A 24172-nucleotide genomic window follows, 5' to 3' on the forward strand; every position below is an offset into this window, starting at 1 on the left:
GGTTTAAGATAGATATTTCATATTCTCATGGAGCTAACTAAAGCACCACATTAATGAATAGTAACTTATCATCTTGCCAGTTCTGCTTCTTAACATCTTCTTGTTATCCCCAGAGCAGCCTCAGTTCAAAGTACTCTTAACTTCATGGGCTCTGAGATTCCAGTAACATCTAGCAAGCCGTTTGCTCCAAGGGGAAACTGCCCCATGTTTCTGTTCTCAGCAGAATGCTAATGAATTCTCATGACACTGCTGTGCAAGGTGGTATATTAACACAGGGCCAAAAGGTTGTGTCCCAAAGAGTTTACCATCAAGGTGGGAGACAAAAGACAGATGCAAATAGACCCAATGTAGGTAAGTATAAAGAAACTACGAGAGGGAAATATACATTCTCAGACTAGCTTTGGGAGTTGAAATACAACTGCAGAATGGAGTTTGTTGTGACTGTAAGAACACCCTGGGGGTCCAGAGGTCTTTTCCAATCCCAACCATTGGGTGATTCTCTGATTATCCGTGATTCTCTGATTACAAAAAGAACAAACAACTAATGATTAGTAAGCAGTATGGGCTGTGGACTGGATGGTATAATCTGCAAATATCCCACTGAAGGACTGTGGGAACAAAATATAAACTTCTTAGTTCAGTGAATTAAGATGTAGTTGAAGCTTCCCTTAGCCCAGGGCAGGACTCAGGTGGAAAAAGAGATTCTGCCTGGCAAAGTCAACCCGAGGAATATCCATGTTGGGGAATGTGGCAGAAGATCTTGTGGGCATCTGTTCAGTACTGCAGTTGAGACATGACAATGTTCTATAAGGTATTTTTATCATACTCTGGGGGTACAAAGTTACAGAAGATTCAACAGAGGTCAAAACCCATAAAGTAATGTTCTTCCTTCTCACTAATTCTCAGTGCTGCACACCCACATGCACTGGCCTATTGATGGCAGTAAATTGTTCTCTGAGAGAGCAGAAAGAAGCAGGGCAGACTCCTGCACAGTTCCACCTTAGCGGCTCTTACTGCACATTGGTTACAAGTCTGATTCAGTGGGTAAAGGTAGGAGTGATGCTAAGAAAGAGGACGCATGTGCTGATGCACATGTGCATGAATTGGAAGAACAGCCCCCAGAGTAACCAGGAGCAGAGCATACTCCACTGAACATCCAAATAGTAGTGCTAGTGGGTTGTTGGGAGTGCAGACAGGACAAGCTGAGCAGGCACTTGCCCCTGCTCAGGCTACCAGGTCTGTCTGCTCTCCAGAGAGTGTGTGCCCTGTCCATGACATGAGCTTGGTCTGAAGAGCAGCTTTGGAGCTGCCTGCAGCTGGTCATGTTGATATACCCAGTGTGACATATGCGTGATCTGTACAGGCCCAGAGATGTGCTAGCACACTATCTCTGTGTTCTGGTAGAAAGGCAAACCTCAAGAGACCTTCTTTCTAAGCACATACTTTTCTGCAGCCTTCCTCTGAGGATTTCTCAGCACATTCACCTGGCAGAGGCCCCTGTGTACAATTTCTGTCGCCCCTCTCTTTCACAAAGGACCCTGCTTGTGTAGACTCCCCTGCTGTGCTGGTTTTAGCTTGTACCCAGCTTCACAGCATAAAAAACCACTTTTGTTCCTGGGGCTCTTTGTTACCAGAGCCATTCACATATTCCTCTGGGTAAACAGCCTGCTGACAATTTGGCCTTCCAGGAATACTGAGCAATAATATGTTGCTTCTGCCTAATAATTGCAGAGCACTTTGTAAGCATTAGTGAATCAGACCTTACAGCTGCTGTTTTCCCCTTAGTTCTTATTAGCCTTAAGTGATGAAGTAGGCCCAGAGCTGTTCAGTAATTTAGCTGTAGGTCACATATGAGGGGGTGAACTTTGACTACTAATCAAATCTGGGGTTGCTGAGCATCAGCCTAAGAAGCAATACCATGCTGCATCCCAAACAATTCTTTGAAATGGCTGTGACATTTCTCCTTTTTGATAGGCAATATGGGCACCCAAGATGGGGGCATAGAATTATCCAGCAGCAGAAGTCCTGCATCATTCCTTGATGTTTTACACCTTTATGAGGACCCAAGGTCAAGTCAAGACAGTCTGAGTACATAGAATTCACACTCTTTTTAATGAAATTTGTCCAAAGTGATTTTGCCCATTTCTAACCGAGAAAACCACCACGGTCAAGGCAGATCAACTGTCCCTAGCTAACATTTGGCAACTCTTCTATCCAAATCTTGAGTGAGGTTTGCCAAACATTCAGCTGGAAGAGAGTGAAATTATTCACTTTGTGCTCTCAGCTTCGGAAGTGTCAAACAGCTACCAGTGTTAGAAGAAGCTTTATTTCTGGATAGTCCTGTCAAAAAGATTACCTAAGTGGTCCTTCATTTATTCCCTGTTTGCACCATGGTTTTGTAAAATAGAAAACTTCTGGAGTGTCCTCAGTTTTACGCCAAATGAAACCCAGGAAAAGCTCTTGTGAAACTGGAATTTCACAGAAGATTGTTCCATTTCTCCTTGCTGGATAAAACCCCCACAGATTATAGCAAAACACTCTTTCCATCCTGTTTCTTGTTTTCCCTGTTGATTATTTGTCCCCCCACAAAACATCCAAACGGACAGCACCTCAAATGTTACTGTTTTCCACCCCTGCCTACTAAGTAAATACTATTTCTAGCAATTTCAAAGGTAATTTAATAAAAAAAAAATCTTAAAATAGTCCTTTCACATGGGTAAGGCCAAGTTCATTATAGTAATGTAAAGAATAACTAGAAATGACAACTTGTTGAGTGCATGCAGATTTTAGAAGTCACACCGAGCATACCTTGAAATATCTATGTGCTCAAGGGACAGCAAAAACCAGATTATGTGTGGAAACAGTTAAGCGCTGTTGCAAAAGAGCCTCTGCTTGGTGAACTGCTATCAGAGTCCATCTGCAGACTCTTAGGTTGTCCTGGTTGTTGCATTTCTCTGAAGTAAAAGACTTCAGCCAGGGTTTCCTGTCTCCTAAGGGGACCATGCTGAGCACACTCAGTTGCTGGGGGCTCAGCTGGTAAGTGCACCCTGCCAAAAATCGCCTCAGCTGGGTGTCTGACTGCAGGCATGTACTGCCCAATTCAACACAAATCTCTTGGGCATTCCTATTCAGAGGATAACACAGGAGCTGAGTCCTGGGACACTCTTAGTCTGTCCCTGTCTAGGGAAATCTTTAGGGGGAAGGACTTGGGATGTACTTGCAGAAGTACATTGCAGAAGGGATTTTTGATTCTGAAGCAGCATATATGAAACTGGAAAAGTCTATTAAAAAAAACCCTTCAAAATCTGTGCCATGTGCCTGTGCTTACACTGTTCATTAGGAGATGCTCCTGTTCCTGAACTGGACATGAAGCTAACATTTACATATAATACCAAAAATTAATCCCTGCTATGGCAGCAAGGCATAAAAAAATTCAGAACAGGCAAGCCTTGGTGTAACAGATTGAAAAATGAGCATCTTAGGATGTAAAGAAATTTCTTCTTTTGTTGGGGAATAATGGGACAGCTGCTTCAAACTCATATTTAGGGCAATGCAATTATTTTTTAGAAAGAGATTTGAAATCTTCAAATATAAAATGAAAGCCAGCAGAAAAACCCACACATCAGGATTCAGAGACATGAATCTAAGGGTCATTTTGGGACATTAATTCTACATTTCTATCAACATATTTCAACATACTCCAAACGGAAAAGTGAACAAAGGCAGGACACGCAAACTAGTTTTAAAAAGTTGTATTGGATGTGAGCTGCCAATGTCATGGCAGGAAGAAACCCTCTGCCTGTCCGACAGCATGCTGCCATCCCACTGCAAATGCAAGCTTACTCTGTACTACTCACTCTGTCCCACATGGAGAGAAATTTAAATTGACCCTCTCCCAGTCCAAATTGTAATCTGTAGGGAAGCATTTTGGGAATGAGAATCTGGAAGCTGTGAAATAAAGCAGATTATTCTGTTCTGTGTCTAGTTGACCCTTCTGAGACAAACAGGGTGTGAGAACAAGGATCAGGCTTGAGTTCCTGCTGCTGCCAAGTAGGAAAATGATTTCTCATTTTCAGGCCCATGGGGTGCTACAGGTGCAGGCAGGATGAAGGTTAGGTCCTGACAATGAGTAGGCTGACCCTGCCTCATTTCAGAGTTTAACATGGACCCCCAGATGCAGCTGTGACTGCACCAGCTACTATTGCTAACATTTCTTTTCAAACCTGGCTTATTAGAAATAAAAATAATACTAATGAATCACTGAACTTTTGAGGCAATTGGTTATCATTTGACTGGAAAAGGAAATTGCCCCCTACTGTTTACCTTAACTAAAGTCCATGAAACAATCCGCCCATCCGAGGAGACAGAGAAGAAGTTGGAATTGTTGTCCATGTCATCCTTCTGCCACTTGACCTTAAAACAAGAAGAAACAAGAAGACAGACCCAGTCAGCATAGAACATTCAGCATTAGCAGGACAGAGTCCCAAGGCCTCAGCAAGGTCTTCTGAGATCCTTCCTAAAGAGCAGCTGGCTTGGTCTCCAGGCTTCCTCATGTGAACACATAGCCACCAGCAGTTTTAGAGCTGTCCTGAGCACTCTGGTCAGTCACTTTCCTGCAGGATGCTCCAGCAAGGTACTAAAGCCCCTCACCTGGAAATTCTGCACCTACCCATGGCCACTGGAGCACTGCCATCAAGGACAGCCCATGTGAGGTGTCTGAGCTATACACATCTACACTGTGGCACAATGCCATCCCAGAGATCCCTAAGACATCTCCGAAGACCACCAGTGGTGCCACACAAAGGTTCCCTAAGCAAAAGGGACCTTGCCTTTTACATGTGACTAATTACATTACTCGAAGTGCAGTGCCATATGGCTACCCTTTAGCCAAACAACCTCAAATTAGCTTTCTGCCTCTCTCTATGTGGGGTGCAGGCAAGACCTTGCAAGCAACATGTGACAAGGGTCCTGGGGGCACTTCTGTTTCAGGGAGATGAAAACTTCTCCATTAAAACTGAAATCCTCCCTACACCTTCAGAGCATCTGTCTGCCTGGTAAGGAGATCTGCTTTTTGACTGTGACAGCTCAGCAGGAGAGATTAGAACTCAGATAAATGGCTTACAGTTTAGAAGAGACATTTCAGTTAGACCAAAAGCATTAAGAACACTCGATTTTCAGATCTGGGAATTCAATCAGACTGAAGAGAAAAGAATGACTTGTCACTGGGTCTGTCAGCACACACTCCTGTTGGCATCTGTCAGATCAGGATGGGGAAAAGCACTTTAGAAGGTTCTGAGAAGATTTTCAAAGGTGTATCTGTTCCTGTCCAAGCAGTGGAGCAGATAAAGTTCCCTAAACATCATCCCATAAATATGATAAATGGGTTTGATCATCCCAGAGCTTATCGAATACTCTATCCACGACCATTTATGTAACTTGTACCTAGTCCAGCAAACAAATAGCATTCTCAATACTTTAATTACACAGATTGAGTATTCTTGTGACAGGTCCTTGGGAAAAACTGTTAATTCTCTTTTGTAAAATTGTTTATACTGTGAAGTTCTGTGGAGCATGAGAATTAGGCAAGAGACTCAGCAAAGAGTAGTTAACCCTCCACTGAACATGTTATCTTCCTTTTCTGAGGAAGGAAAAATAGAATGTAAAGGGAATCCATCTGAGAATACTTCAAAATGCCAGTTTCATGCCTATAAGACACAACTGAAGAGCCATGAGTCGCATATACCTTTGAATATCCCTGCACAAGTGAAATTGTAAGTCTCTATGTGGAACTACTTCTGCTATCTGGCATTAAAGGAAAGACATAATTCAATATGACCCAGAATAAAATGATTCATGATTACAAAGCAGGTTAAACAGGACAGTGATTGCCAAGGCTGACCCATCGTGGACAAAATGTGCTGGGTTTATCTATTCCAAGAACATCTCCCTGCGACCATGAGCTACTGCTGACAGTGATAGTCACCAGCAGCTGCTTCAGATGAAGGAGCTGGTGTAGTGAGGAGTTTTAATTCAAGGTGAGAAATGCAGAGCTCAGGGACACTGGTTACAAAAGCATGTCCAATATGACTCATGCTGGGCACAGAAAAAGGGTCATATTTTGAATCAAAAGATTTTTAAAATGTCACTCTAAAATGGTCTGACAGTAAGATATTTTTATGTGTATGTCCAGCACAGTTCTCCTCTAACTCATGTTTTTCTCTCCAGTTTGCTTTCCCAAATATTTGGGAAAAACTTTGCAGACCATCAGACCAGTGGCAAATACATGAATGAAGGTTCAGTAGCTGTAGTCTGTCCCCATCATTCTGTGCAGACACAAATTCTGAGTCCTGATGTCTACACTAACACAGAGTGTTGCAAGAACCTCATCTGGAGGTGACCAAACAGCAAAAGAGCTATCATGAGCTCAGGGGGATTTCCCCAAGCTAACTCCTTTCAGCATTCTCCAAGCAAAGAGCTTCACCCCAGGGTTTGTCTACTCCAAATACCCTCTCTCTGATGGAGATTTATTCAAGTTTTCTATTATTAGTTAGGCATCACAGCTCTTCATCCATTACATGGATAGGTGGGGTCACCAGCCCCAAAAATCAAATAGGCTGATTTGCTTGGGATACTCTTGCTCCTCTATTCAAAGCAGTCAATAGTACTTGAGTTAGGTACATTTTGTAGACAGCTTGAAAAACAGCCTGTCAGGGACACCAGGCTCTGCCCTCAGATGACTGTTAGCATCTCTCAGTGATGGTAGAAAACAGAAATTGGCACTTAATGCTTTCAATTTTCCTTCAATACCTCTGACACCTTAATCATGTTTGTGATCTTTTTCCTCCTGATTTCTGAATCCCATAAATGCTTATTAGAGTAATTAGTCCTTATGATACTGCAATCAAATTGGGCATCTGCTCAGAACTGGCCTTTTCTCTGCTCCCAGAGGCTTGTCAAAACAGTACAAACTCCCGTCATTAGCAGTATCCGTGCTGTGAGGGGTGGAGCATTTGAGGAGAGAACCAAGCGACTGTCTGCACAACGGCAACAAGTCGATTTTTCCCCTGAAGCATGTGATAATCAGCCAAGGGTTTTGGCAGTGTGAAACTATTTAGAGCAAAAGTTCATCTATGATACAATCAGAGTAAAGAAGCACACGAGAAAGAAAAGTGTGTATAAACAGCAGAGGAGAGACAAGCAAACAAAAAGCAGCAAGCATTTTCTGTACCTGATCATGATGAGAACAATAAGAAAAGCAAGCCATTTTTTCAGTGATCTTTAACCTGACTAATTTTGCAGTGCAAAATATGTGAAACTCATTGCCATAAGAATAGCCTACCACTTTTTCTTTCGATTTCTTAAATCATGTTTATTTATAAAGAATTTGAGACCATTCAAAACTTATTTAACATACAGAAATATAAATATTAAGACCTCATGTTCATTACTATGTACAGCAGGTTAGCAGGGTGATAATCTATTCATTTCTAGCAAGAGAATACTATCATTTTTATCTGTGGCAGCTGGTAATGGCTCCTGTCCAGCAAGAGATTAGACCATTTATCCAATCTGATTTGAAAATGCCCATGTTTCTGATGTCATTCCTATGAAATAAATAATGCTTGATCCGTTTTCACAAGACACAGGCTGTTAGTCACTTGCACTGACACAATACAATTGGACAAAATCATCTTGGCCAGGAGGCTGGAGTGTGGTGCAGGCACTGGCTACTGCAAACACAGATCTGGCTAGCCATTGGCTTGCCAAAACTCAGGTATGGGGTGCCATATGCAACACACTCACACTGACTGATGAGCAATTTCTTCCCTTTCTTTCCCTATAATTATCCTTCAAGGAGTCCTTTGTCAGCATTGCAGTACCACAGCCCTGCTGGTAGCTACCCTAAGTAAAATAAGGCAGATTTTTTTGTCATTCAGGGCCTGAAAAAACTCATAAAATCTGTCTCAGCTAAAGAAGAGGAAAGACAAGGGCATTATCAAATACTGCTGCCCCCACTCGCCTGCTGGTTCACCCTTACATGAACTGGCCAAGTAAGACACTCAGATGACTTTGGCATGCAAACATCTCCTTGGGCTGCTGAGGAAAGTTGATGCTATTTGACCTGGGGACAAATTCCTTCCAGTGCCAACCTGGCTATCAGTAGACTCCTAGGCAAAGCCATCATGGCAATGTAGCATTTGGAGGGACCCAAAAAGCATACCTATTCTCTTCTGAGGTGAAATCAGACACTCCCCTGCCACTGGTGACAATTCATGTAGCTTGTTCTCACAAGTCTCCAACAACAGATACTCAACAACCTCCCTGTAGATGTACCTGTGCTTAACTGACCTTAAACAGAAGATTTCCCTTACCAAGAGTCAAGCCAATTACTCCTTACCATCTCCTCAGTGGATGTAAAGAACAGCAGTTTATGCCCCTTTTCGGAACAGTCTTCAAAAGGGCAAGAAAAGTTTGTGCCATTGTTCCTTTTTCTCTTTCTCCAACTCAAATCAGTTGTCTCAACTTGCCTATTGCTTCCAGATCCTGTCTTCAGGACCCAAGCCTTCACCACGCCTGTTCTTCCTCTTCAGCCTGGCTCTGCAGCTGCAAACACATGGTACTAGACTACCCTGAGGCATGAGTTACAACATCCTCTCTCTTACATTCTTGCTAATTAATTAGAATGACACATATCTTTGTGTAACAGTATTGCATTGCTGATCACCAGTGATCTGCTATGCTTTCCCTTGGGTACCCTGCTGCCTAACAAGCCATTTCTTATTTTGTATCAGTGCATTTAATTTCCCTTCTCTAAATGCAGTATTTGCTCTTGTTTTTATTGAATTTCATCACATTGATTTTGGGCCTTTCTTCCAATTTATCAAGATAATTTTGAACATAATCATGTCCTGCAAAGTGCCTTTTCCTCCCAGAGGGGCTTCCCTATTCTGTAATTTGAGTTGTTAATGAAATTATTGATCAAAAAAAGACCAGAGGTGACAGCTGGAGAGTCTCACTTGAAGCACCTTCAAGTGAGCTCTGTATAACTGCTCCTTGAGCACACCACCTGAGCCACCTGAGCAAACTCTTTATGGCAATTTTATCTAATTCATATTTCTCTGCTTTGGTTATATGTATGTCACTGTGTAAGCCTGGATCAAAAGCTTTAGTCAAGTCAAGATAGATTGAGATTATAACCTTGATTGCCTCTCCCTTATTCATGAGGCCCATTTCTCTGGGAAAAAAAAAAAAGGAAAAGAAATTATACTGGCTTGATAATCTATTCTGGACAAATCCATGTCAGCTTCTCCGAATCACCCTATTAGCTAGACATTTAACAGTACTGTTGCCATTTATTCAAGTGCTTTTCAAGTCTTTGAAATTGATCTGACTGGTCAGTAATTCCCTGGGTCCAATCCTGTAATTTTCCTCCAGACACTTTTCTACTCCTTCCAGCCCTTTGAGATCTTTCCTCCTTTCCCTGGCCATGCTTGTGCTACAGGCCAGTGTGCAGCCCAATGCACTGCTGTGCTCTTAACCTACACTTTTCAACCCCCTATGGCTGGCTTTGGATACCTCTAGCTGGGTGAATTGTCCAGACACTGTCTTCTGGGGTCTGGTACTCTGCACCACTTCCCTCCATGCATTGAAGGACAGGCCCTTTGAAGAAAGAACCTGCAGATACCTTTTTGCCAGACATTGGCTCTACAGCACAACCAAAAATGTGTGGGGATTGATGACAGTGGACTTTCATATTTCAGTCTGCCCATGTCAGAGGTACACAAATGAGTGTGAGTCCATAGGTGACAGCGGAATGATGCTACTCCTCATCCATGCCAACATCCAGATCCAAAGCACATCCCAACCCTGCCTCTGAATCAAGTACTCACTCAGCTCAGATGCTGTAAATGGGCTTGCACATAAACTCCAGCTTCCACCTAAAATGCAGGACAGATGTAGCCCAAAAACTCTCTGAAATGCATATAATGGCCTCAAATTGGTCTGGTTAATTCTTTAAGTACTCCAGGGTATCCAACAGTACTCCAGTACTCCAACAAGTTCAATCTTGTTGATGAGCAAGAATTTACCTAAATATTCTTTAATATGCTCCTTCTTCATTGTAACCCATGCTTTTATCCTCTTGTTACATTAAGCAGACAGTCTCAGACACTCACTGTAAGATTAAACAATACAGCATCAAATATTTCATTCTTATTCATACCACTTAGTAGTAGCTGAAAGCTTGCTTTATCAAAAAAATCTGTATCTTCATTCCTCTAACTACTATATGCTTCCCAAATATTTTCCCTTTCCATTTTATGACCCAGGACAACCACAGCTCACTTTACACATTCACTTGTTTTCATTAACTCATGTTTGTGCTTTTCCCTAATACTCAGTTTTAGACATATCTTTGTTTCTGTCCCTCAAGCATTTCTTTTTAAGTCACTTGAGCTGTAGATGTAGCTGTACAGAGACTCTGTACAGAGTCTCTGTACAGCTCCCTCTCGGAGACTCTGCCATTCTGCCCAGCCCACCAGCTCAGGGATTTCACTCATCTGTCTCCTTAGCTGAAGCCCTGGTGTGCTCTCCTAGCCACCCTCTTTTGCCCATATCTAGGTCACATAAGGTAAGTAGTGGGGTTTGGACCCTTCTCCTTACATTCACATGGGCTAAAGACTTTTACTCCAGGTTTCTCACTGGCAAACATCTGCTCCATGAGCAAGGGAATCAGCCTCAGTTTTCTCTTGCTGTGCCTGACCTGGCAGCCAAGCACAGACGCAAGCCCGCTGTTCAAACCACATTTCCTGTGTCAGTATGCACAAGCCTGGGCCAAAGCAAAATGCCAAAAGAGCTCTGGGGCTCTCTTGAAGTGGACAAGTTGAACACGTGCTGTGATTTACCAAGAGTACAAACTGTCATGGATGCAGTTTGGCTGCATCTGTTGTACAATGGCCCAGCTTACCAGCTTGCAGATGAACACCATATGGATTCTTGCAGAGACAGAGTAAGACAGACCAAACTCCAGCCCAGAATACCCATCTAAACCTGGGCACACTAGTCCTACTGTGGATACCTTTGATCTGTGTAGTGGACACTTTCTCCATTTCACAGATAGCCTGCCTTTTAGTCTTCCTCAGCATCATGCCGAGGGCTCATGCTGAAGTGCTGATCTACAATACATTGCTCCACAGGTTGCATCTTCCGAAGCCAGTTTGATTCCCCCTGTGCTCTGGTGCAAATACTCTCCTGGACTACCTTACAGCAGTCTCTGATTTAAACTAAGAAGCAGTTATATTTCTTCATTCTGTCATCCTCAAATGTGTTTCTTTTTGGTTCCTGACAGCAACTTTCAGCAAAACACATCCAGAAGCATCAAGTCATTATCAGCAGAGAAGAAATCTTCCACTTTCTTCAAATCTTTTTTTTTGTTTTGTTTTGGTTTGGTTGTTGTTGGTTTGGTTTTGTGTTTTTTTTTTTTTTTTGTTTTGTTTTGTTTTGTTTTGTTTTGTTTTTTTGGTTTTTTTTGTTTTTTTGGTTTTGTTGTGGTTTTTTTTGTTTTTGTTTTTGTTTTTGTTTTTGTTTGTTTTTTTTGGTTTTTTTTGGTTTTTTTTTTGTTTTTTTGGTTTGTTTTTTTTTTGTTTATTCTCCTCTCTAGGTCACTTAGCTATACTTTTTTCCAAGGGATCTGCTGGTGTGAAAGTCTGCTTCTACACTCAGCTTATCCAGAGTCCACTGATTTTTGTTTCGCTGGAGCAAATAGTTTGTCCCTCCTTGCTGCTGAGATAAAGCAGTGCATCTACAACAAAGTTCCCAAATGTCCTCCATCAAGGACATTGCCAGCTATTTTGCATTTGTTGCTTATCATGCCTGACACAACAATTGGGCCTTGACACCTCGCAGAGGATCCTCTGCCAGCTACCACAAGTGAAGCCAAGGCCAGGCACCCTGAGGAGTGTAAGCAAAATGGAAGGCTGCTCTCCTACAATCAGTCACAAGAGACAAGCCAAAATTAAACACTCGGCCATCTAGAAAGTACAGAGTACTTAATGCACAAGCAAAGTAACTCCAGCATCAGTTTTTATACATAAAAAGACAGAAAAGCAAGGTTTAGAGGTGAGAAACAGTGCAGTGTCTGGAGCTCCTTCCCAGTACCACCTTGGACAGCTGTACAAGTTATCCTATGTAGAAGTGGAAGGAAATAAGACAGAAAACTTCATTCCTCACCATGATTTTTTGAGATAAAAGCGAAAACTGAGCTTAGTCCTCATTGATCACTCGTTTTGACTCAAAGCAGTAATGTAGGTTTTAAAGGGCTGTGATAACTGAGTGCATCCTGTCAAAGGTCAAAGCAGCTCAATCAGACTCTTCAGCTAAGCCTATACTTGGTGAAGAAAAAGCTCCTGGGTCCTGCTTGCACTCAGAGCACATGATACAACTGTGGAAAGGATTTATATGTGCTCTGGTTATCTGTAGGTGTGGAGTCCTTGCCAAAGGTAAAGGTGGGCAGGCAGGCAGGAACCTTAGTATGCCCAGCTGGTCATTGAGTGAGGAGCACCAGAACCATGGAATCACCAGCACGCCCATGCTGGAGCCAGCATGGCAGGGTACAGCATAGAGAGTCCTGTCCTGTGATGCACACTGAGCAAAACAGATTGCTGGTCTCTAACTGTACTTTCTGCCATTTCTGTCTATTACAGACAGCATCTCTGCTGTGGAATGTCTAGTAAGAATGAAAGATCTCAAAATTTTTTTAAAAAACTCTGTTTTGGTCAACATTATTGTAGAAGGTATTACTCCTTGATTTTTTTTTTTCCTCAGAAACCTGTTGTGAAAGCATAGTCCCTCTCCACATCTGCACCCCTGGGCTCTAGAAAAATATTGGGATAAACACAGCCACAAGTTGTGAATCAAGCCACAACAAAAGGACAAACCATCCCAGAGATGAAGAATCAGGCCTGCCATATGGTGAGAGCTAGGCTTTCACTGTCACACTCTAGAGTCTTTGCACATCGAGGAACTTCACAGTAAAAAGAGTCCAGGGGTTGAGCGACACCTCTCTGTCACTGCCTGAGATACCTCCATGGGGAGGATGTTGGAGACTCTTTTGAGGCAAAAATTACTTTTCAGGCCAGGAGGCTGATGCCTGCATGACGGCAAAATCAGATATCTCAGAAAGGTTCATCTAAGCCTTCTCCTCCTAGAACTCATTTATTGTTTAATGGAAGGCAACTCCCACATTGGACTACAAGTAAAACAGAAGCGTTACAGCTGTCCATATTTCAGTGACAAATGAAAAATAAACTGCAACTAGAAATTTAACAAAACTAACTTTAAGGAGCACAGGCATATATATATGACTCTGTAAGGCCTGATGAAATTCCATCTAGGGTACTTAAGGGAGTAGCTGAAGCAGTCTCTGAATTTCATAGCAATTAGCTGTGAAAACTAGAAGAGAGGAGAGGTCCTGAGGGACAGGAACAGGCAAAAATGCTCCCAGCAAACACAAACCAAACCTGTCTTGAAGGATAGGTTAAAGGACAGTGGATGAGTCAGCCTAATGCTGAACTTTGAGAGCTGAAACAAAATATTAAGTCATCTGTACATATGTACAGGATAAGAAAATGAGAATCAATGAATATGGTCTCCTCAAAGAAAGACCTTGTTAAAGAGAATTTATTTCCTTCTTTTTCAGGATAACAAGACTGAGACAAAGAGTAGATTTTTTATCTGTAATTTTGTAAGGCTTTTGGCATGTTCCCTGTAATGTTTTCAGAAGAAAGAAAGATAAGGAATTACCTTTGAAGTGGATAAATGCTTGAAAATGAAGTTCCAAAAGTTTAGACAGTGATTTCTTGACCGGAGGGGAAAACATCTCTAGATGGTTCCCATGAGGGACTATCCTTGTTTCTTTTAAGTTTATTTAGCTTTATTCTTTTAATTTTGTCTAGCCTCAGTGTTAGGTAGCCTCTCTAAGGCATCGGGTTCAGTTCTATATAATCTTTTCATTACTAAGTTGCATACTGAATTGCAAAATACACATTTGCAGATGATGCAGTTAAAGGCACTGAATTTCATCAGGATAAGGACTCAAAGTTAACTTGAAAAATCGGAGACGTAATTTGAAAATAATAAGGTGAAATGTGATAAAGACAAGGGCAGGGGGACACAGATAGGAAGAAGAAAGCATTAAATATGTAGAAGTTAGGGAATTTCTGGCTAGGAGTGCAGAAAAGCATCAGGGGCTGGTTAGGGAATCAGCAAAGCGACACTGCTGGAGTGGCACAGAAATATTTTCACATGTATTAAGAAATATGTACCATGTAAGACACAGGAGGCAATGACTCCTGTCTGTTAGTACTGGTGAAGTCAGCTAGACTGCCCAGTCTCATTTTGAAGAAAACACTTCAAAAATGGTAATACAACATCTGTGCAGGCATGATGGGAAGAAGAGGACACTCTCAAGGCCTCTGCCACTTCTCATTTCTGTGGTTCACAAACAGTTTCCCTGTTCCATAAAGGAAGGTTCAGTTTTATTTTAAATTCAGTCTCACCTCTCACATGTTTATTGTGTGTCATGTTCAATCACATTGTGACTGCTTCGTTCACTGCAATAGATGAGACTGCTTTGTTTAGCAAACAAGCCTTTTGAATGTGAGTATATCTGATGGGGGGAGATAAACGAAAATTACTTGTTACTTAAAAATAAATCCATTGAAAAATGTTCCTATCTTAAAATCTGGGTTTTATTTTAAATGCAAATGTTTCAGCTATGACAGGAATCTGCAGATAAGGGAGCTGCTTAGCAAAGGAGGTTTCTCAGTGCTGTTCAATCTTTTGTAGAAAAATTTGTTGACATTTTTACCATTAAATCATGCAACAATGCAGAATGGATCAGTTCAATTTGCTTAGGAAGTAAACTTGCCTCCATGACAGAAGCCATTGAAGAGGTAAGGTCTATAAGGAGTAAGTTCTTCTCAGGTGAGGCAGTAATAGTTAAATATTTGACTGTAGTGTTTGCCTTAGAGAGAAAAATGGTTTAGACATCTGATGAATATCAAAGTGTTCAAAGATTCCAATGTCTCTCCGTCAGTTTGGGCTTCCTATATTTCTCTTACATCTTTAATGAGCAACTCCAACCTAAAGGACTCCCTGCCATTCTATTGGTAGCAGAGGCAGGGATTTACTCAAATGTCTCACTTTACCCACTGTATGTTTGTGATAATGAACGTGGCCATTAGGAGAGTCAGAGTGGCTGACAGGCTTGGTAACAGCAAATAGGTACTGAAACAAAGCCATGTGCTTCGTCTACAAAGAAATCAGGCAGCAACTCAGGCAGCCAGCTTGACAGGATCATATGCTACCAAGCAAAGATGAGGGAGGATGAATACCTATGATAATGAAAAGCATCTCAAAATTTCCTGGAATAGAAGACACAGCCCATCACTATCTGGATGCTCCAGAAGCAGCTCTCAGCTCCAGGCTGTCATGCACCTATGTCATGGGCATGAGGCTGGATGATGATTCTATTTAAGGGTACCACCAAATACTGGGCCTATCTGGTGCAATACAGCTGTTCTGGCTACAAGCAATATTAGGAACTTCCCATCTAATAATTCTGCAAATGATTTCTCTCCTTCTAGCAGCATATGGCTACTTACAAGTTTTACTACAAGCATTCTCAGGGTTTTCTCCTCCATAGTCCTTGAAGACTTCCTGAGGGAAAACAACTAGATGAGCTCAACAGCAATGAGGAAACACTCTTAAGATAAACTCCCACATCACATCTAGTTCCATAAAAACTCCTCTTTAGAAAAACACTGCTCTCCTACATCTAGATCAAGTGCCCTCCACCTTGATGGGATCTTCCTGAGATTTAGAGGACCAGGCTCCATCTCATCAGCACAAGTGAACTCAAGGGTGCAAGGTCAGCCAAGAGGAACAAGGAATTAGGCCTACTGCATCAGACCATCTACAAATTTGGGGTACAGGAAAAGGGTAGCAAAACCTTTCCTACTAAAGAGCACATGTGGTGGTAGCGGGAGGGACTCAGTGGTAAGCAGAGAGCATGGACATAGGAGGCCACTGAAGCAGGGCAAAGGCACAGCCTGAGGCTTGTGCATCACTCAGGCTTTAGAGACTCAGATTTATCAGAAGGAAGCAGAGCTCAGTTATAAATAGCACTGGATAAGGCTGGCCTTATTTTCAGTTTGTTTTTTTCCTGCTGGAGTTTGGATGCTCTGCTTTGTACAATGTTTCACCAGGAATCTGTGTGCTTGTTCCCCTCACAGTACTGCCCAGTGAATTCATTAGGCTAGCATGTCAGAAGATGAGAAGGATGGAACCAGACATTAGACTGTCATCTGTTTGTCCTGTCAGTGGCTGTGTTCCCATGTCAGACGCAGCATGCAGCTGAGCAATGCATACCAAAGGCCAACAAAGCTCAGGGTTATTTCACCAGCTGCTATTCACAGCTCCTGGTTTCAATTCTGACCATGCTCATGGTGCAAGCTTCCCAATTTACAATAGACAAAATATGAAGTTTCCCACTCTGTGTGTAAGAAAAGCAAACACAGGGGAGGCAGGTTCACATCCACACACCCAAGCTGCCTGATGTTTTGTTACATCGGAGAGGGTGTGTGCAATACGCCTGACAGAAGGTTCCCATCATCACAGGATCAAGTGGACTTGCAGCAGGAATGGCAAGAGAGAGACTCTCCTGGGGGCTGCTGGACGCTGAAAGCCCCAGACACCACATCAAGCTGTGGCAGCTCACCATGGCTCTTGGGGTGGGAGAAGGGTGGGAGTCATGGCTAGCCCTAGCTCCCTGTATCTCGGTATGTATCAATGTGACCTTGCCTGCACTGTCCCTGCCCAACTTGCCTCTAACTCTGCCATTATGATTCTCTTACTTTTATTTCATCCTCTTCAGAGCAACATTCTGTGGTTTCACAGGCTGTATAAGAGCCATTAAGACCCATCAGCATATTTATATATACACTATAAAGCAGCAGAGCAGAATTCAAATATCTAAACAACCAAACAAATGGATTACAACTTCTCTGATATTTTAAACCTCAGGCTAACATCTTCCAACATCCCAAGGCTTGAAGAGACTTTTAAATTTTGTAAGTGAAATTTTATCCATAAATCAGGCCCAGTGCAACTAACTAGCAAAGGAAGTTTCTTGTATGTTGCTTGGAGATACCAGAAAAGAAATAATCAACCTGAAAACCCACAGAAGGACCGTTTGGATCTTAAGTAAAAGGAAGAGGGTAAGAGTAGCTTGAGAGAAGAATCTAGTTAGCAATGATCAGTGAGAGTAGAAGGTAGAAAATAGGTTCAGCATCTGAATAAAGGAGAGAGGGAAATGCAGCATCAAAGCAAAAAGAGCTCATTTTTTAGACAAACATTACATGATCTGCAATGGACACTTTGCTAGACAATTTCTAACCCAAAAGAATCTATGCCCAAGGCACAATTTAAAAATAACCATTAATAATTTCTGAATCTCCAGAAGACACAGCTAGATACCATCTCAAAAAGTGCAATGCCGAAGTTAAACCATTACAGATTTTGTTCATTATTGTCAAAGATGTTTAGGAATAAGCATTTGATGTTTACCTCTCCTAACCTATAGTGGATTAAAAAGTGTCCAACAGTTTTGGACAAAGTACAAGCATGTTGCAAAAGATTTTATCCAGCATTTCTGCCACAAGACTATCTTGCAATTTCCACCACTTCTATCATGCATAAATGAGCCCAAAGCCTCCAGATGAATTTTTGTGGCTCAGCACAGCCTTTCCAAAAAGTGCTAGAAGTTAACTCCATGGGAGACAGGATTTCCTCCATTAGGGCTGTGCCTGTAGTGAGCTCTCACAGCAACTGAGGACAACCAGAAAGCGGCTGATCTTGACCCTGATTTCTACAGCAAGCCAAGCCCTTACTCCTCAGCTCCCTCCAGGAGAGGACAGGGACACAACTGATGCTTGTCAGTCACTAAATGCCTCATGGTGCTGCAGTGAGAAACCCAGTGTCAGGTACTCAGCAGACAGGACAACTGCTGCTGCAACAGCCTGTTACTGGACACATAATTCAGTATAGGGAGCAGGACTGCAGGTCCTGCAAGGACTGCTCCCACAAGGAAGCCTCTGACAGACTGAGATCTCTGGACCCTAAATGCATACTCACTGGTCCATGGATGTTTTCTCCCACTGCTTCCTGTGCAGTGCAGAATGAGTAAAGTGACTTCTCTGGTCTCTTTTACTTCTGGCATGTCAGAAGTTAATTCGACGTTTTGCCTTGTTTGCACTGGGCCAAGTATGCAAGGCACGGCTGGTGGCACAAAAAAGCAGAAAGCTGGAGCTGAAGAGGAAGGTCCTCTGTGCAAACACTGAACTGACCCAATATGAGAAACATATTGCATTACTCTTGCATTATTGAAGAGGTTTGGTGCTAAATGATCCTCACAATTAGATTTCTGTTCTATTTTGCTTTCAGGCTACATTCTTCCCCCTTTCTTGGGTTCAGATTCTTTGGCTTCAGGTCTCTGTTGCTTTCCTTTCTTCTCCAGATTTCTGTTTCTCCTCTAGAGTTATCCCCTACCAGTATAATCAGAGAGTTGAATGAGATTTTTTTCACTGAACTTTCCTCAGTAAACACCTATTTTGTGCTTCTTAGTGAAGGCAACAGAAGCAGTGTTGAGGCTGCTCTGAGACAGCTGATTTTTATTCTGACCTTGATAGCAACCTCTTGTCTTATATTTTTCTTTTATTTCCTTTGCATTAAACAATTTGTGTGCCTGAAGCCAAAGGAACAAAGTATTATGTGAAGCACTAACATCTCAGAGGCAATGCAAGCAGCAAAATCTGTTTGTCTGACTGCAGATGACAGATTTTGGAGAATGCTCATCATCAGAAATGAAACAATGTGCTGGTGTGACAGTGGATTATGAACAAAATCCTTTTTTTTTCTCCTCACTGCAGCAAATACGATCATCTTCTCATAAAGACCTTTCTTTGTGGAGCTGTGTGCAGAAGCACAGAATGGGGTAAAGAACAGCAGGCTGTGCTTACTTTAAAGCGATTTTCATTTACTTCTATCAGCAAAACAAGACTTCTGTGAGTCTGGGGTGGCTTCACAAACTGCAAAAGTTCAGTGTAGATTTATTTAAGAAATTAGATTGGAACACAGAAAATAGACAAATAGAAGGGATCACACAATTATGGGGCAAACTCCAGTGAGCAGTTTCAGGAGTGTTTTGTCAGGTTGACACTTTGAGATGTGACTTCCACAAGTTCTGTTGGAAAACTATTCTACAAGCTGACACTCCTTTTAGTTTCTTTCGGCAGTTTGCAGGCTATTACCATCTCCCCTTGACTTCTTTGTCCAAACCATGAACACTACATCTAATCTGACTGGCATTTGGTGAAGAACTAGCCTGCCGTGGCCAGCCCTTTCTCTCCCCATGCATGACTATAGGGCAGAAAATAATTCTCTCAGGATGCCACTGAAGCTCCATGGTATCAGCTCCTCAGGGAGGCCAGGTCAGCTTCAGTAAATCAACACTGAACAAAGTTGCGTTTCTAACCAGTGAGGTCTCCATAGCAATTCCAAACCACGCTCTCCACATGGGCATGCCTGTGACAGCCAAGATTTGCTTGAAGCACAACCAAAAGAAATGTTCCATTTGCAGATCCTAGGGTCAACAGTCTGCAGTGGGAATTTCATCAGTAACTCTGATTGTGAGCAAGTAAAATAAAAAATTATTTCCAACCTTCTGCAGCAGTACTGTCTCTGCACTAGCCTCAGTACAAATAACATCCATTTGGCTTGATGTGAAAGTAAAATAGAAGTGCACAGTGAAAACAAATCTGTCAAAAAAGATGTGTTTTAGGAAGGAGATTGAACAACAGAAACAAACCCTGACACACCGTTTCAGTTATCAATTCCTGATTCTGAACTATTCCAGCTTCCAAATAATTCAAACATAAAATATTTGGTATATCCCATTGTAAAAAGGTAAGATAAAAAGCACTCTTCTCAGCTTTAAATAAACCCTAATCATCATCTTTTTAAAGGAAAGGAGAAAGAAAAAAATGTAAAGCTAGAAATAGGAGAAGGTCTATGCTGAGAGCTTCTTCCCAGAAAGGTATCACTTCTTCCCAGAGAACACAGTTCCTGTGGCTGCCCAAGTCTAGTCCACTAGTTCAACATCAGCCAACCTCATTAACCTCCAGAGCCAGGCCCTGGGACTGAGCCATTGGTTGAAAAACATACACTGCTCAGGAACTTGCTTTGTAGGCCTGCTCAGAGATGATGCATGTGTGAGGATTTTGCTGACTAATAGAGCACTACTTTGATTAAAGTGGGGTTTAGGTTAATGCCACATAGGGTTTTTCCCAGCAGAACATGACAGATTTGACATAGTTTTACAGGAGGTGACTCCTTTTAAGCTGGTGTTTACATTCAAAGGTAGAGGCCTGAATTCACTGACCTGGGAGACCATTTCTAATTCTGTGATCCTCTGACACCTGAGTTTTGGTGGTATTAGCTAGATTGCACTGCATGCATATCCATTCATCAACACGTACATAGGTACGTGTTTATTCCTCTCTGTTTATTCCTCTCTGAGGATTTGGAGCCTCACCAATTAGTAATAAGCAATTAGAAATGTGTAATTTAAAACAGGCTAGAATTTTCCATTATTTACAATGCAGTAGCACTTAATACATGGGAGCCAATTGCTAAATCAATAAGAAACCATTGTTACGCTCTTTTAAAAAATAGGGAGTGGTATCAGGTATCAGAACTCTTTCTTAGGTAACAGAAGTAGAAAATTTGTATTATTTTATTTTGCTTTTAACAATAGGAACATTACATCACCTTTGTTTTGTGCAAAACTACTGAGATATTACTAAGTCACTGAAAATGAAACAGCACAAGAAAAGATCTGTCAGTCTGCTTTACCCACTTCCCATTTTGAAAGGGCTGCATTGTTTCAAAAGAAAAAAGCCAGGCAGTCCAGAGAACAAAGGCTCTTAATTGCTCAGGATAACATTGTTACTTTTCTACTTTGTTCACTTTTCCTACAAAAAAAGAGGGATTTTTTTGAGGTCTAGTATCTAGACAAAGACTGGGCCTCAGACTAGTGGGGTGATGGTGAGGGAGGATAGGGGATCTTTGAGCTAAATATGAGAAAAAAAGACATCACTTTCTAGAATCATTTAATGCTGAGTGAGGAATAACAATCCAATGTCTCAACCTAACAGATAGACCACGCTGCTTTTCATGACATCGAATGGAGTGAAAATCTCTAAACCTTTTGGCTGATATTGACAAATGCTTACACTTCAGATCCTTCCAACAGAGGTACAAGATCTTCACATTGCTGTAGAATCACCTAGCTATTAACTTTGCTTGCTAGTTATGTAGCAAGTTAAAAATTCTGAAGTTTAGTAAAAATATTGGTACTTTAATCACAGAATCACAGAATGGTTTGGGTTGGAAAGCTGGAACAAGACCATCTTGTTCCAACCTCCTTGTCATGGACAGGGACACCTTCCACTAGATCAGGTTGATCAGAGAAATTTTCTTATTGCAACTATTATGATTTGCAGTACTCAACTTATGGAAATAAAGAAGCAGGAAATTCTTTACACATCTATTCATATCCACGGAATAGTTCTTTTTCCTTTTCAGAGCTATCTTCATAGAGCGCCTTTTTTCACTTCTGAGCTCCACTGCTGCCAAGAGGTACACATAAACCTACTCCTAAAAACTCCCACTGCTCTATGTACCGCAGAATGCAGTACATAAACGTACCACAGAATGCCTCCACTGCTTTATGTACCTGCCCTTGGTCTGCAGGGAACAGGCTGCTAGTAACACCCCTTCAGCATACGGTCTTTTCCAATATCATCTGGGGCACAAGTGATCTGGGATTTTGTGTCTCTAATGTGCAGTAACAGCTGCGACTTCCCACAGCATGCTGCAGTAAGATCATGAAAACCTTCACACAGGACTTACTATTTGGCTAGGCTTTTTTACTGGAAGCCTAAAATGGCAGTGGGAAAAGCTCAGAAGCTTTCTTTGTGTGTGTGTGTGTGTGTGTGTGTGTGTGTGTGTGTGTGTGTGTGTGTGTCTTTCTGGGCTACTCTGTTAACCTGTTGAAGAGCTATAAATACCTGCTAGAGGAAAAGCTTTGGACAGACAGGCAGGAAATATAAAATTCATATCTTCACTGAAATGTTACATTCGCACAAACTCTCTGTTTATAGCAAGCAGAGGTCTTGCGCTTCGCATATTCCACATTCATCTGTAGTCCCATCAGCTTCTCTCGATTTCCTGGACTTTTACTGGAAGATGCAATAACAAAGAACTATGGCTGGGGGACAATCCATGCAAAGCATGTGCCAAAGTTCAAGGAACACTGGCATGTGACTGTATCAGCCAGCCTAAGTCAGGTGACAGCCACAGGCACCACAGCAACACCTTTAGTCTAGGCTAGCAAACCAAACCCACACCCCTGCACCTCAACAGGCTCATACAGACCATGTTGAAATATGTGCTGCCACACTTCTACTGCTAAGAACAAGATCAAAAGCACACATACTTTCCAGAGCTTCAATCTGAGCTCAGAGTACACTGCAGACACAGCTCGTTAGCTGGATGTAGCAACATATTTATCCTGACCCTCCAAAGTACCACCCATCTGGTGGCTCTTTGCGACATACTCAGAGTGGCAGTAGTTTAAGAACATTACCTGCACATCACAGTTCTGAAATCACTAGAGTACTTAAAGGTCAACAAAAAGTCAACTACAAAGTAGTATGTCTTGAATCCTGCAGGCAGCCAGTTCCACAGGCAGCTGTCTCTGGACTTAATGTGCCAAACAGAGCTCTCTTTTAGGTTGATATACTTGTTTTTATGCACTGTTCATCACCTGCTGTCCTGTGATTTTCTGTTTGGAACACAAATAGTGTTGCATGTTGGTACATATAGAGGATACCAGTTCTTCTCCAAAAAGAAGTCAATTATAATAATGAAAACTAAGGAGAAATAATTGTTTATAGCATTTTTCTCACTTGTTTAGTATCTGCTGAGGACCAAGGATTAATGCAGTTGCTACGCCTTTATGCATATTTCAAAATTAGCTTGAAATATAACTTAATCAATTGCATGTATTAAAACAGCACCTTTCCCCATACATGACTTCTCCTGCTGTGCCCAAGCTCTGTGCAACTCAAAGCCCAGTCACAGGAGAAGAAAAGCACTTACCTGCCACACTGGCTCTGTGTGCTTTCCTGACTTGGCACTACTCTTGTAGCTGGGCTGGGAGCTTGCCTTCTTCAGGTTGTAGATGGCCACATTGCCATCATAGAAGCCCACAGCTAGGAGGTTGGGGTGGTCACTGTGGAAGTCCAGGCACATGACGCCACTCTCACTGGTGAAGGAGTACTCTGGGAAGGAGGGGTTCTTCAGGGTGTAGAGGAGGAGCATGCCATAGCCCTGCTTCATGAAGTCATCTAAACAAGGAGATGTCAGATCAGTTTCCAGGATCCTCAGCTACCGAAACATAGAAACAGACAGCTCCCACCTATGCCTGAAACCTACCTGAATGCAGTTACCAATCACAGGACCAAATGGTCATATTGGTGTGCCTAGATCCTTTCCACCACTGATATGCCACCCCCAGGACACAGGCGCAGTGTACTTATGCAGCAAAACTACTGTTTTGTTGTGTTTGTTTTTTTTTCCAAGGAGAAAGAGCTAGGAAGCCTTAGAGGAGAAGTATGGAGGAAAGAAAGAATTTTGTGGACACTTCTTTCCTTGGGCAAGGATTACATTTCTTTCTGTGGGCTAGGACTTCACTACATGGCAGGCATACAGGCTGAACCAAGGATAGCACTATATAAATTTCTGTATTGGCAATATTTGCTATTTCAGTCTTCACTACTTTTTCAAAGAAACATATTTCATTAACGTATCTATAAAGCATTATATCAAATGCCATTACTCATAACTGGACAATGTAAAAGTCGCTATAGCTTTATTTTCTATTTATGTTCAACATCTCCCTGCTTGGCACAGAAGCTCTTTTTTTTTTTTTGCCAAGACTTTCCAATCTTTTTTCTATTTACATTCACCTTTTCTTTGTGCTGCCTGAAAT

The 24172-nt window shown here is 42.0% G+C and overlaps 1 protein-coding gene across 3 annotated transcripts in view; it reads right to left on the bottom strand.

Moving 5' to 3' along the window:
• The window catches only part of DNAI1 (dynein axonemal intermediate chain 1), a 139520-nt gene that overhangs the window by 53309 nt on the left and 62039 nt on the right, over positions 1–24172 (bottom strand). For all 3 annotated transcript variants that reach the window (XM_083883044.1, XM_083883043.1, XM_083883042.1), the window contains 2 exons: positions 23281–23528; positions 4324–4413 (listed from right to left, as the gene is read on the bottom strand). In XM_083883044.1, coding sequence (XP_083739170.1) covers positions 4324–4413; positions 23281–23528 — 338 coding nt within the window. The remainder of the gene's footprint in view (positions 1–4323; positions 4414–23280; positions 23529–24172) is intronic.

Source organism: Zosterops lateralis (genome assembly GCF_965231275.1).
Source record: "Zosterops lateralis genome assembly, chromosome: Z".
Lineage (NCBI taxonomy): Eukaryota > Metazoa > Chordata > Aves > Passeriformes > Zosteropidae > Zosterops > Zosterops lateralis.